This window comes from Amblyomma americanum, chromosome 4 (assembly GCF_052857255.1).
Source record: "Amblyomma americanum isolate KBUSLIRL-KWMA chromosome 4, ASM5285725v1, whole genome shotgun sequence".
In the NCBI taxonomy this organism is placed as follows: domain Eukaryota; kingdom Metazoa; phylum Arthropoda; class Arachnida; order Ixodida; family Ixodidae; genus Amblyomma; species Amblyomma americanum.
This window is the reverse complement of record NC_135500.1, coordinates 155,804,047-155,816,265: the sequence shown is the minus strand read 5'-3', so window position 1 is coordinate 155,816,265 and position 12,219 is coordinate 155,804,047. Positions and strand designations below refer to the sequence as shown.

The following is a 12,219-nucleotide window of genomic DNA, read 5'->3' as shown; positions in this document are numbered from 1 at the left end:
CCACTGAAAAAGCAATTCTAATTGAAACCAAACATACTCCATTTGAGAGAGAGGGATAAAGAGGACGAAGGAAGGCAGGGATGTTAACCAGAAGGGTGTTCCGGTTGACTACCTGGAACACCCCACTGGAACGAGTTGGAAACCCAATTTGACCAATTAGGAATCCACTTGGAGCCAACTGTAGTTTGGCTTTGGCTCAACAACCAGGATGCCCTTCTTTCGCCAAATACAGGCAAATGATACACATGGCTAGACAGTGGTGGACTAGGCCCACATGATCACAGAACCGTGGTGTCGCAAGTCTCCATCATCTACTATGTGCGCATATAAGAAACAAGCAGGGGGCTGTCATTTGGTAACCTACTATATGTAGCACAGTAAAGGATAGCTTGAGTAAGGCCAGTAATTTGTCATGTACAGCCTTTGTCAAAAGTTTGGAGCCCAACAGCTTTGGTTCAGGGTCACACTGTATGGTTCGTAATGCATCTCCAGCGTTCCGAACTTTTCTGAATGTAAAAGGATTTCTGGTCCTGCCTCCTATATTGTGTAGGACTTCCACAAATGCTACAAGAGTCCGAGCTGTACAAGGCTTAGAAGCACGCCCCCTGGGCTCCAAACTTTTGACAAAAACTGTATACATCCCTTCTGCTAACATGGCGGTGAAAACAATGGTGTGCATTTACCTTCGGTCACAAAGCGAACAATGACTGGCTTTTCGCTGCCAGCCACGAAGCCAAAGCCAAGCTGAGAGTCTCGGAAAAGCTCCACTTCCCTGGGGGCTGGAGGTGGCTCTTCCTCGTAGTCCTTGCGAGGATCCTCGTAGGTGGTCGTTTTGCTCACATGACTGCACCAAAACACCGCAGCCAATAAAATGCGATGCTCACCAACCTTTGCTCTGATCCAGGCTCTATTGCTCTGAAGTACTACTAGCAGTCAGACTTGTGGCGATTTCATGTACTCTGTAGACTTGAACACCTGAAGTGAGAAACTTTGACCTGAATGGCTTTCAAAGACTGCACCTAAGCCCTTGCTAAAAGCCCAAGTGCATCAAGGTAGCCTGTGCTAAAGATGGAAGAACTCCAGAAAAACGTGGCTCTTCATTAATACTATGAAATGGGTTACACAGTGATGACCCTAAATCTTTGTTGTTGTCCATTTCTCCACACAATATGCAGCAGACTAGCCGATCGATCTAAGCACGTCAAATGCACCTTTAACTACCCTCTGCACACTGATCGAGGATCAAGACATGGTGGTGATTTTTATTGAAGCAAGAGAGAAGATAATTTAAGAGCAGCCTTCCAAAAAGCCTTGTCCAACGTATTATCGTGGGGTAGGCAAATCTAAAGAGATTTGGTGTATAGTTTATTGGGTTTAAAGGGCTATAGACACCAAATTTTTGCTTGCGTGTTTTCTTCTTTCAAACGATGCGTTAGACATTCGTATACATGGAGAACCCTGCGGTATTCGCGTACAAATGCTAAATAATTTATAATTGAATTTCTTCTTGACGCTGTTTCGATTTCCGTTTCACCAGTGAATTGATGACTGTGATGCATAGTTGGTGTTTAGGTCACATGAGGCATAAAAATTGGCTATAATTGCTGGCAAGTCATTTTTTGTGTAGTAGTGAATTAAGACTACATATCAGCTATTATATCACAGTTTTTCTAGTGTATCACATGACCACAGCATCAACTTGACGTCACAGTCGTCGTTTGGTCTATAAAACCAAAACCAAAACCGCATAAGAGAAAAAATTCAGTTATAAATTATTCAGCGGTTGCAGGCAATTACCATCAGGTAATGCATGTATTCTAATGTTAAAAGCATCGTTTGACAGAAGAAACCACACAATAAAATTAGGTGCCTGTAGTCCTTTAATGTCGCAAAGAGACTCAGGCTACAAGGGATGCTGTAGTGGAGGCCTCCAGATAATTCGATCACCTGGGGTTCTTTAATGTGCACTGACATGGCACAGTACACGTGGCTCTAGCATTATGTCCTTCGGGTCAGTAGCTGAGCAAAATAACCACTGAGCCATTGAGGTGGCTCAAAACACAGAGGAAAATGGTTTTAAATAAGCATGATTTGCTGAAATCCATAAATGTTCTTAACGACTTTTTAGTAAGCTATTGATGCGCGCAACTTCTGTTGTTTTATTTGCAGTGGATGCTTTTTTGTGCTCAGACTATGGGGCAGTCATGTGTTCTGGCTTCTTGCAGACACTGCATGTTGATTAGGTTTCACTGGCACCTCTGAAAATTTTCTTCAGGCTGCTGGTTGACAAAGCTGATCTCATTCTTGGCATATTCATCCTGCTAGAACAATTCGATTAATGCAGCAAGGACACCAAATTTTTGTTGTGCGATTTTTGGAACAATGCACGAGACATCAGTAAACATTGATCACTATGTGGAATTCACCAAAATGTGTTCAAATATTCTGTCATTAAATTTTTTCACTCACACTGCTTCGGTTTCAGCAGCAAAACAATGGCCTGACGTCACAGTCGAGTTGAGACAATGTTGAAGTCATGTGAAGCATACAAAAACAGCTATGTAATAGCTGCTTATTCATATGCTATCCTGCCAGGTTGTGGGGCAGGCTGCCATAAAAGCTGGAGTGAATTAAAACAACGAAGCAGTGATTACATAGGTAATTTTTGTATGCCTCGTGTGACCTCAATGTTGCTTTGGCTTGACTGTGATGTCACAGTTACAGATAAGCTGTTGAAACCGAAACCAAAACAATACGAGCGAGGAAATTTAAATAAAAAATTATTTAGTGGACACAGGTAAATTTCAGGTGACTACCCTTGTGTACTAATGAGAAAGAACTTGAAGCCGTCCATGTCTAGAAAATGTCTGAAGTGAAACTTATTTCAGAGAGCAGAGTTTTTTGCTAAGACGTTCCTTAGACGTCGCCTGGCCCTTTGTGCGTAAAGGGCTACAGGGTCCCTAAATTTATTTTATTTTAATAGGAAAATTCACCGCACGGCGTTCTCCTCCGGCCGTTACCCGGACCGCGGGCGCACTCACTTGATGAAGTATGTCCGGCCGCTCTTGTCGACGGCCGCCTCCCAGCCGTAGGGCAGCCCCGTGCAAGCCGAGCTCCACGAGTCCACGGGCGGTAGCCACGACGACGTCCGCGTCTCGTGGCTGCGGGGAGGAGAAGGGGGAGAACGAGCTGCAGCTCTGCGCACACCTCGTCTCGCATTTCGCCGGTCGAAAACATCGCGAAACTATACACATGCAGCGCGAGCCGGTGCCGGACAGGAGACGGCCGCGCGAGGGGCTTCCTTCCGGCACAAGCGCCGAAGAACGGGGCTTCCGCCGGTCGGATCTGCTCTGTCCGCGCAGAATGCCTGCCACCGGCCGATGTACAGTGCGCTCGGCTCGAGGGAATCCGAGCTACTCCATTTTGTATGACTCGTGCAGCGCAGGCCTCGGCCGAATCGAGGAAGCATGTCCCGGCTTCGCGCCTGGAGCTCTCCGAAAATAAATAAATAAATAATAATAATAATAATAATAATAATAATAATAATAATAATAATAATAATAATACGAAGAAGAAGAAGAAGAAGAAGAAGAAGAAGAAGAAGAAAAACGTTCGCACTTCCTAGTCACACGCCCGGCAGAATCAAGAAAACGGCCACGCAACAGTTTGGCAGATCGCGCCGGGGCTGCGAGTAAGGAAGGAAGCCAAATAAAATGAAGGCGGCAACGGCGCAGACTCTAATGAAAGTGACCCCGCTAACAAGGGAACGATCGCGAAACGCGCGTGCCTGATCGGAAACCGTTACCCGGACGGCCTTCACGGCAGCCGCCGGCATCCCCGAGTAAGTCCGGCCTCCTCCTTCGCCCGGGAAAGCAGCCTCATTTCTGGGCTCCCAGCGGCGCGCTTAATGGGGATTCATGGCGGAACGGGGAGCGGCGCTAGTGAAGAAAAAGAAGCGGCTTAGTTTGCCGCCTTCCTGCCCTCGCGAGAACTGTTTGTGTAGAACTAATCGCAGGGGGGGAAAAAAGTGCGCCAATTGTGTCACTTCCGCATAATGTTTTGACAGTTGCTTTGTTTACCAAAACAGCTAGACCCATATTAATAGGGTTCCGGGAGCTCGAAACGTGTTGCCGCCAGCCCAGGTGCGTGGTTGGTAAAATATAGCAGGCTCCGCTGTGAGAAATGTCGCACGGACATACTCCATTACGTGTTGACAATGCGATAACATTAGCAGCTTTTGAGGACTTTGGGCTAATTTTATTCCCGGGGACGCATTCTAGCCCCATGCGGCTTCGCCCTCGCATTAATAGGGAATTTAAGAATAGGGCGACCCTATAGGTTAGGGGCGTAGGGTAATAGCGGGGCGCCAGTGCGCATGCGCAGGACAATAACCGGAGGTAGAGGCGTTATTGTCCTGCGCACTGGCGGCCCGTTATTCCCCTATGCCCCTAACCTATAGGGTCGCCCTATCCTAGAAGTCCCTAACAACTGGCTTCGTCGAAGGGAAAGACTCAGTGACTGGCTCCCGTCTGGAGGACACCTCAACCACGCCGTGAAGGAAGGGACGAAAGAGGGAGCGAAACGATTTGATTTAGCGAAGTTTAACGCCGCGAAGCGACTCGGGCCATGAGGGACGCCGTATAGTGAAGGGCTCCGGACATTTCGACCACCTTGGGTTCATTAACGTGCACTGACATCGCACAACACACGGGCCTCTAGAAAAATTTGGAGGACGCTTAAGCTTCGTCTTTAAGACAGCGTGTTGCAGCGTTGCCAAGGGGTGCATGGAACGCCATCGCCCGTTTGGCGCGACGCGTGGCCCGTTGCACAATTTGAGGAAAGGACGCCTGTCTCACATATCTCGGTGGACACCCGAACTGGACCGTAAGGGAAGGAAAATCCCTTCCCTTACGGCGCGGTTCAGGTGTCCACCGAGATGCGCCATTTTTCGCTCGCGGCCGACGCCGACGACACCGGCTTTTCTGCGACACGAGCTCCTTAACGCTATCGCGCTAATATCGCCCCCATCGAAATTCGACCGCCGCGGCCGGGATCGAACCCGCGTCTTTCGGGTTATAGTAGCCGAGTGCCATAACCACGGAGCCACCGCGGCGACTTCGGGAGTGAAACGAGGAAGAGAGGACGAGGCATCGCGGTGGAGGACTCCGGAATAATTTCTACCACCACGGTTTCCCCGTGATTCCAGTGTTCTTTAACACCGCACAGCACGAGGGCGCCTTTTGCACTTCGCCTTCGTCGAAACGCGGGCGTCCGGGATTCTGTCCCGCTACCTCGTGCTCAGCAGCCGAACGCGCCACAGGCTTCGCGCTCAGATATGGAGACGCCACAGCTCCGGAATAAGCAGCAGCTCCACTTCCCGAATGAGTCGCGCACATTACGGAGAGAGAACACTTAGTTGATAATAATAATAATAATAATAATTGGTTTGGGGGGAAAGGAAATGGCGCAGTATCTGTCTCATGTATCGTTGGACACCTGAACCGCGCCGTAAGGGAAGGGATAAAGGAGGGAGTGAAAGAAGAAAGTAAAAAAGAGGTGCCATAGTGGAGGGCTCCGGTATAATTTCGACCACCTGGGGATCTTTAATTAACGTGCACTGACATCCCACACCACACGGGCGCCTTAGCGTTTTGCCTCCATGAAAGTGCAGAACACATTGTTCAAAATCAAATCACGACCCATACATGCTGAGCGGGTGAACAGCCGATCGGCTAACCACATGTCCACCAGTGAAGCGGAGAATGGCAGTTGGGGTACTGTGCACAGAGGATGGCTGTGCAGCAAGCGAACAGTACGTGCAACATGCAAAGGGGCAGGAATCGGAGCGGAAGCGACATAGAATAAAGAGTACGGCTGGAGACCACAACGTGCGAGTATGCGAGGTGGTATACGGGGCCCAAGAATGCTAAAGGCCTGTGCATGTGAAGCAGACCTGAAGCAACATTATATAAAGGGCCTTCCTTTGAAAGTGCGCCTCGTCCGTCAAGTGCGTGTGCGGACAGTCAGGGGATCACCGGTGCCCGGATGGAGTCTCGCGGGCAAGCTCATTACCAGCAATCCCTGCGCGGCCTGGCAGCATGCAGACCACAGCGACAGAGGCATGGAAAAGTTGCGCAGAGGTTGCCCAAACGAATTCCGTCGAAAACGCGGCACCGGGAAGCAAGATCCTGAGTCGCACGCACGACGGCAGCAATCTCATGAGCGAACAAAGGGGCTGGGTTGGGGAAGAGCGGTAAAGGGCAGTGGTATACACGATGCGACTTTGACCCATTCTCGCTAGATAACAGCTAAAAGACGCCGAGAAACAACTTTACAGGAAGTCGAACCTTACCGGGTTCGAACCCGACCACGGCGGCTGCGTTTCGATGGAGGCGAAAGGCTAAGGCGCCCGTGTGCTGTGCGATGTCAGTGCACGTTAAAGATCCCCAGGTGGTCGAAATTATTCCGGAGCCCTCCATTACGGCACCTCTGCGCTACTGCGCCATTTCCTTCCCCCAAAAAACAAGCCAACCTCCTTTTCCTTCTCCTTTTCCAATATACTGGACAAATTTTTCGTTGCCGTGGGCTCGGAGGATACAAATGCGCGCACTTTGCCGATGACATATTTCAAATGGCTCACTTAATCTAAAGGGCAATCCCAGATCGTTTTCGTCAGTGTTTCCGTAAGCGCTTTTTTTTCTTTCTTTTTTTTTGAGGGGGGGGGGGGGGGGAGTCGAGAGCGCGGTGAATAAGACTTTCGAAACTAGAATGGAAACCAACCGCCGTATAGGGCAGTTGGAATGGAGCACCGCACACGACAAGCGGAGGCCATGGCTTCGGTTCCCACCTGTGGTATGTTGTCTTTTCTTATGCTACCTAAATGGTGACGCTCAGTTACTTTTTCTCTCAATATAACAGCAAGAAATAAAAAAGGTACAAAATGCCATTTTTTTTCAATGGCTTGAACGTAAAATCTTCCAGCCCCATTGCAGCAAAGCCTTTCATGTCAATTTTATCTACCCCCAATCACATAAAAGCATTACACAGTGTTGCAAAAAAAAAAAATGAAAGCGTAAAAAGCACGCGAAAACAAACAAGATGCAAACAAATCTGTTGCTAATCTAAAACAAACACATACAACAGCATAAAAGGCACGCGAAACCAAACAAAATGAAACCCGAGATATGACAGTAAAAGAGCCTATCTATAAAGAAGGTGACATGGTGAATTGTGAAAAAAAAAAAAAAAACACGGGAACTGCAAGTGACACGACGTCTTGTGGAAGAAGGCGGTTCCAGTCAGTTTATGTGCGCGGGATGAAGGAATAAAAGAAAGAGTAGCTGGCACAAGTGCCATTGTGATCTCAGTATACGTGATCGATAAGCGATGAGATATAAAATAAAATGGACGAGTCATGGAATTGGCGATTTAGTTCGGAAGACGATAAGATTTTACGAAATAGGCAGAGTCGATATGCTTTTCTGCGGCGTTCAAGAAGTGGCAGTTTAGTATACCTTTTTTTTTCATAGCTGTGACGTATTTGAGGCAACAACAACGTTGCTTGTGCGCTTACAGTTGGATAAGAGGAAGCGTGCCGAGTTATTCGCAATTAGTTCGAGAGATGTAAGTGCCGAAAGTGCAGAGTCCCAGATTGATGGCGCATATTCTAATTTCGGCCTAACTAATGTCTTGTACACTGTTAGTCTGACTGCAGTAGGTGCATTACAAATGTTCCGACGTATACCCCAAGTGCGATTTGCATTGTTGATTACGTAATTGATATAATCGATCCGCGCGTCAAAATATTTTATTTCTTTGTCACACAGTATTTCTATCCCTTTCGGTCCTCTCATAACCACGCCGACGGCTCCTGGTGTGTGGTTGGGAGTTTGTGGCAGTAAAAGGTTTCTGGTCGACAAAAATCGCAAGCAACTAGAAAGTGCTCTGAAAGCGCGCCAGCTGAAAAGCAGTTTAAAGTTATAAAAGGCCACCAAGTGCACTAGCCACAGAAGAAATTATTTTTTTTTTTAGTTTGCAAAAGTTACAGAAACGTACTATACTCAAGACAGTTTTCGTAAGCCGGAGGCAAGTAGCCGGCAACAGCTATGTTCGCTTACAACAGTTCCATGTTACATCTCAGCCAAGGTGTATTTTTTGTGGCCACGAGAAATAAGTCCCGCTACTGCTTGCTGTGTCCCGCTACTGCTTGCTAAGGAGTGACAGGTGCCGACCTACACGCGGAACGAGGACCACGTGACCGAACCCCGGCAGGGTAATTTGGGTTACGCAACACCGCACCACGCCGCTTCGCACGAAAAAAAAAAAAAAGAAACAGCTGCCGGATGCGACACCCAAGGCGAAAAGGGGTGACGACAACCGCGGCGCCTCGTGTATTACCCAGTACGCGCGGTTGATCAGGAAGCGAGCAGCGGGTCTCGGATCTTGCCCGTTACGTTGTCGCCCGCGGTTCCGAGCGCACCAAGGGCTCGATAGTTTCCGCGCCTCCGTTGACAACCTTCTTCCGGGCCCAGCCTCCGCTGGGAGACGACCGGCGGCGGCGCCCGGCAGTGCGACTGCCGCGCACTATACACTCAGGCGCGCTCTCCCGTCTTCGACGTCCGTATAGGGCTGCCCCGCGCTACTGGTTCCGCTGCCTCCGGCGCAGTACCTCGCTTTTCAAACGCAGGGGGGAGCCGACTTTTCTAGTTTGGCGCCGCCAATTAGCACGCAGGGGCTGGAACGCCTTCCTCCGCCGATGCCCGTCTCTCGAACGGCGTGCACCGTGGAGTTGCGCAGCTCCACAGCACCGGGCGCTTTCGCGAACGCTCGCCCGCTGGAAAGTGACCGGCCGGGGAACGCAGACCAACTGGGAACGGCCGGCCGGTATCGTCTCCCCGCGACATACGCAACACTGGCGAGGTTCAGAAGGAGCTCGAGAATCACTCACCGGCCGAAGACCCATCCGGTCGCCATAGCCGCCGGAGGGCGGTCGCACTGCGCGCACCGCAGCGCCAAAAATAGGCGCGCACACACGTGACGGCGCCTCCTCCAGATGGGAGCGCAGAAAAAGAACGCATCCTCCGCCCAGCCGTGCATGCCACATGGGAGGCAGTCGCGCACTCACGCACCCGGCATGTCCAGGGGCCGGAAGACGTCCCACCCAAGAGTGGCCCAACGGCCGCGGGGGAAGCAAGGCACCCGCGCTCCACGAGAGCGGCCAATTAAAAGCGCGCACACGCCAATCGGGACGGGGCCCGGATCGCTCCCAACGGCGCCCGTGTCGAGACCACTTCCTGACCGCACCGTCGAAGCTGCGTGCACCTCGCGTATTCGTGGCAAAACTTGGACGCCCCCGTGCAAGAAAAGAACACACTGGCACACAGTCGCGTGCGCATGTAACCGCATTCAACGAGGCTCATCCCCGTGCTGCGTCGGATGACCTGACACGTCCCTCTTGCAGTCGCAGCCATTTTGTTTTGTTTTCTTTCTCGACACAACCACACGCAGAGAGGAAGGCGACGCTGCAACGCACTGGAGGGGCTGCGCGAGCCAACCTCGCTTCCCAGAAGAGAGCCCTGGGCCGAAAGCCGGACGTCACAGGCGAAAGCAGCATGCCCTATACTGAAGGGGGGTAGCTGGTGTGACTGCACGTGTGAGGCAGTACACGGAAGCGAATTTCTTGCAGGCCTGGCTGCAGACGATTGAAAAAGCCCTCGAAATCCGAGTCCGGCTGCATACGTGTGCAAGAAATAATCGAGGCGAGAGCACAGAAAGACTTATCCTTTAATCTGTTTTGCTCTTGCGCTTCTTGCCTCGTTTTAAAATTTAAGTGCGCATTTGTCAATAAATCAATTTGGTTGCGGAAATGCGTTGTCGCCTTTCCTTTGCGGTCGCACTGGTTCGAGCTTCTTTCTCAAGATATGCGCAGTTTCGACCAAAACTCTCGAGGCTCCAGCGCCAGGACGAAGAGGGGCACACATCGCCCTTGGCCTCTCTTCGCTTTCCGGGATTCGAGAGACGGAAGTAGACTAGAAAAAGCAAGCGCGACGGTTCCTCCTGCCTGGCCACCAGCCAGGAGGAACGCAACACCAATCCTCGCCTTACTCCACTCTTTTTTTTTTGCCCAGTTTTCCTATCGGCGCAAATTGCGACTCGTCACCTGTCTCGGGCGCATCACAGACAGAGAAAATTGCCAGACCGGCCGCCCTTCCCGGGTCACTCTCTCGAACTGCGCAGCCCATCTCGGGCGAGTTTTTCGGCTTCCCCTTTCCGAACGATAGCATCGCGACCAAGAACACGTCCCCTGAAGAAAACGCTGCATTCGTTGCCAGAGCACCGAAGGCGGGAACGGTCGAACGCGACGGTCACGACTCGCGAGAGAGCGCCACCGTCTAGTCTGCACCGCCAACCGGATCATCACAAGGGCGCCAAGTTCACGGGAAGAGAGCTTTCGCTTGGGGACAAGTCTCCTATACGCAGTACAAAATAACCCGCTTCCACGGCTCGCAGTGGGCTATCGGCAGTTCATGGGGCGACGCAGGTAATGCATATATACGATACTGCCTCGGATGCAAGCACTTGTCCGCTAAAGGAAATAGGTGTATACATTCCCGGTCGATATTATATGCACACACACCTTGTCGGTGGTGAACATTCGTGCCACTTCGGCAATTTTCGAAAACTGCGCTCAGGTTGTCATCCCAATTGCGCCCACCGCAAGACGAGCGCCTTTTCGACTGGTCTCCGATTTGCCCTATCCGGAGTCGGCCACCACAAATCCTCGCGAACTTCCGAATCTCATGCACATACCAGAGTCTCCGTCGCACCTTGCTGCGCCTGCCTGTCCTCGCAATCCACTCCATGTACGGCTATCTGCTTTTTTTGCACTACATCCCCGGACCCATTTCTTCTCCCTGGTAGTGCGTGTCGCAAACGAAAACTCCGTGCACGAGAGCTTCGTGGCAGCAGCGCGAGCCTGATTGGCGCGGTGATGTCTTGAGCGCGGTCAAGAGTGACCACACTCTCAAGGCCTCCGGTACTTGACCTTGATGCGGGAGCCAATGATTCCCGCGTTCGGAGCGCAATCAGATCGTGACTTCCATAGGCACAAAGTCGCACATCCTGAGAGCCATCAGAAACAGATGCACAACTAACCAGGGCTTGTTTGCCGATGACTGCTGCGCCTCCTGTGAGCCCGAAGGTGCGAAGGAATAAGAGAGAGAGAGAGAGAGAGAAGAAAAAAATCGTTTTTTTTTTACTTAAGATCAGTGAAGCCGACGATTAACACGCCTGTCCAGCGGATGATATGAAACTGGAAGAGCGGTATTGTGTTTAGTCCTACAGGTATGCAAGACTCGGCGACTGTCATTCCGCTTACGCGGAAAACGCTGCAGCGCCGACGACAACCGCATTTTCTATGTCCAAACAACTCGCACGACTATTACCGATGGCGGGCTACAAACCTCAAATTACGGTAATGCGCCTACCTGTAACAGTTAAGAACTATTTAAGGTTTTAGTTAACCAGCTAGCTAGCTATAGCTAACAGGCCTTAGGCGTTTTGTGATGTCCGCCACACGTGACGATATATGACGAAAAAAAAACGTCCTTTTTAATTAGAAAATGAAAACATTATGTGAACAGTTCACGAAAAGGCAACTGATTAAGCCGAAACATTAGCAGTAACGCATGTATTATGCAACCATGATGTGGAATAAGCGTACGTAAGGGTGATATAAAATATCTACACGGAGTACCGAACAGCGACCATAGTCGTGCCAGGGAAAACGCTTAAAATACTAATCAGGCAAGGTGACACGGTCGCTTTTCACTGTACGCTTACAACAGGTATTCAGAGGATTGGATAGGGGAGAAGCAGGAATAAGCGTCCCTGGAGAACACCTTAATTCAAGTTCGGTGCTGACAATGCCCTGCCAAGTAAACGAGTGGACGAATCGAGGTGAATTAATATGAAAATTAGTATGAAGAAACCTAGAGCAGTGATAACAAGAGTCCGGCAAGAGAACAACTGTTTACGATAGACAGCCAGGAATTGGAAGCGGTTAGCGAACACGTCTATCAAGCAGTCACCGCAGATGCGAACCATAATAAGAGAACCGTCGTAAGGATATAGTGATAAGAAGAGAACAAGAATCGGGTTGAGTGCATTTGCCAGATATCCCGTCATGAATAGTAATTTACAAGCACCTCTCAAGCTGAA

At 50.3% G+C, this 12,219-nt stretch overlaps 1 protein-coding gene across 2 annotated transcripts in view; it reads right to left on the bottom strand.

The window, feature by feature from the left end:
• The window catches only part of LOC144128578 (uncharacterized), a 146,547-nt gene that overhangs the window by 31,108 nt on the left and 103,220 nt on the right, over window positions 1–12,219 (bottom strand). The window contains exons 1-3 of one of the 2 annotated variants that reach the window (XM_077662080.1): window positions 8,948–9,037; window positions 3,042–3,161; window positions 684–844 (exon numbers count right to left, since the gene is read on the bottom strand). In XM_077662080.1, the coding sequence (XP_077518206.1) occupies window positions 684–844; window positions 3,042–3,161; window positions 8,948–8,973 (307 nt within the window). In that variant the 5' untranslated portion in view covers window positions 8,974–9,037. Of the gene's footprint in view, window positions 1–683; window positions 845–3,041; window positions 3,162–8,947; window positions 9,038–12,219 lie in introns of those variants that run through there. The other variant, XM_077662079.1, reaches the window with a different exon arrangement.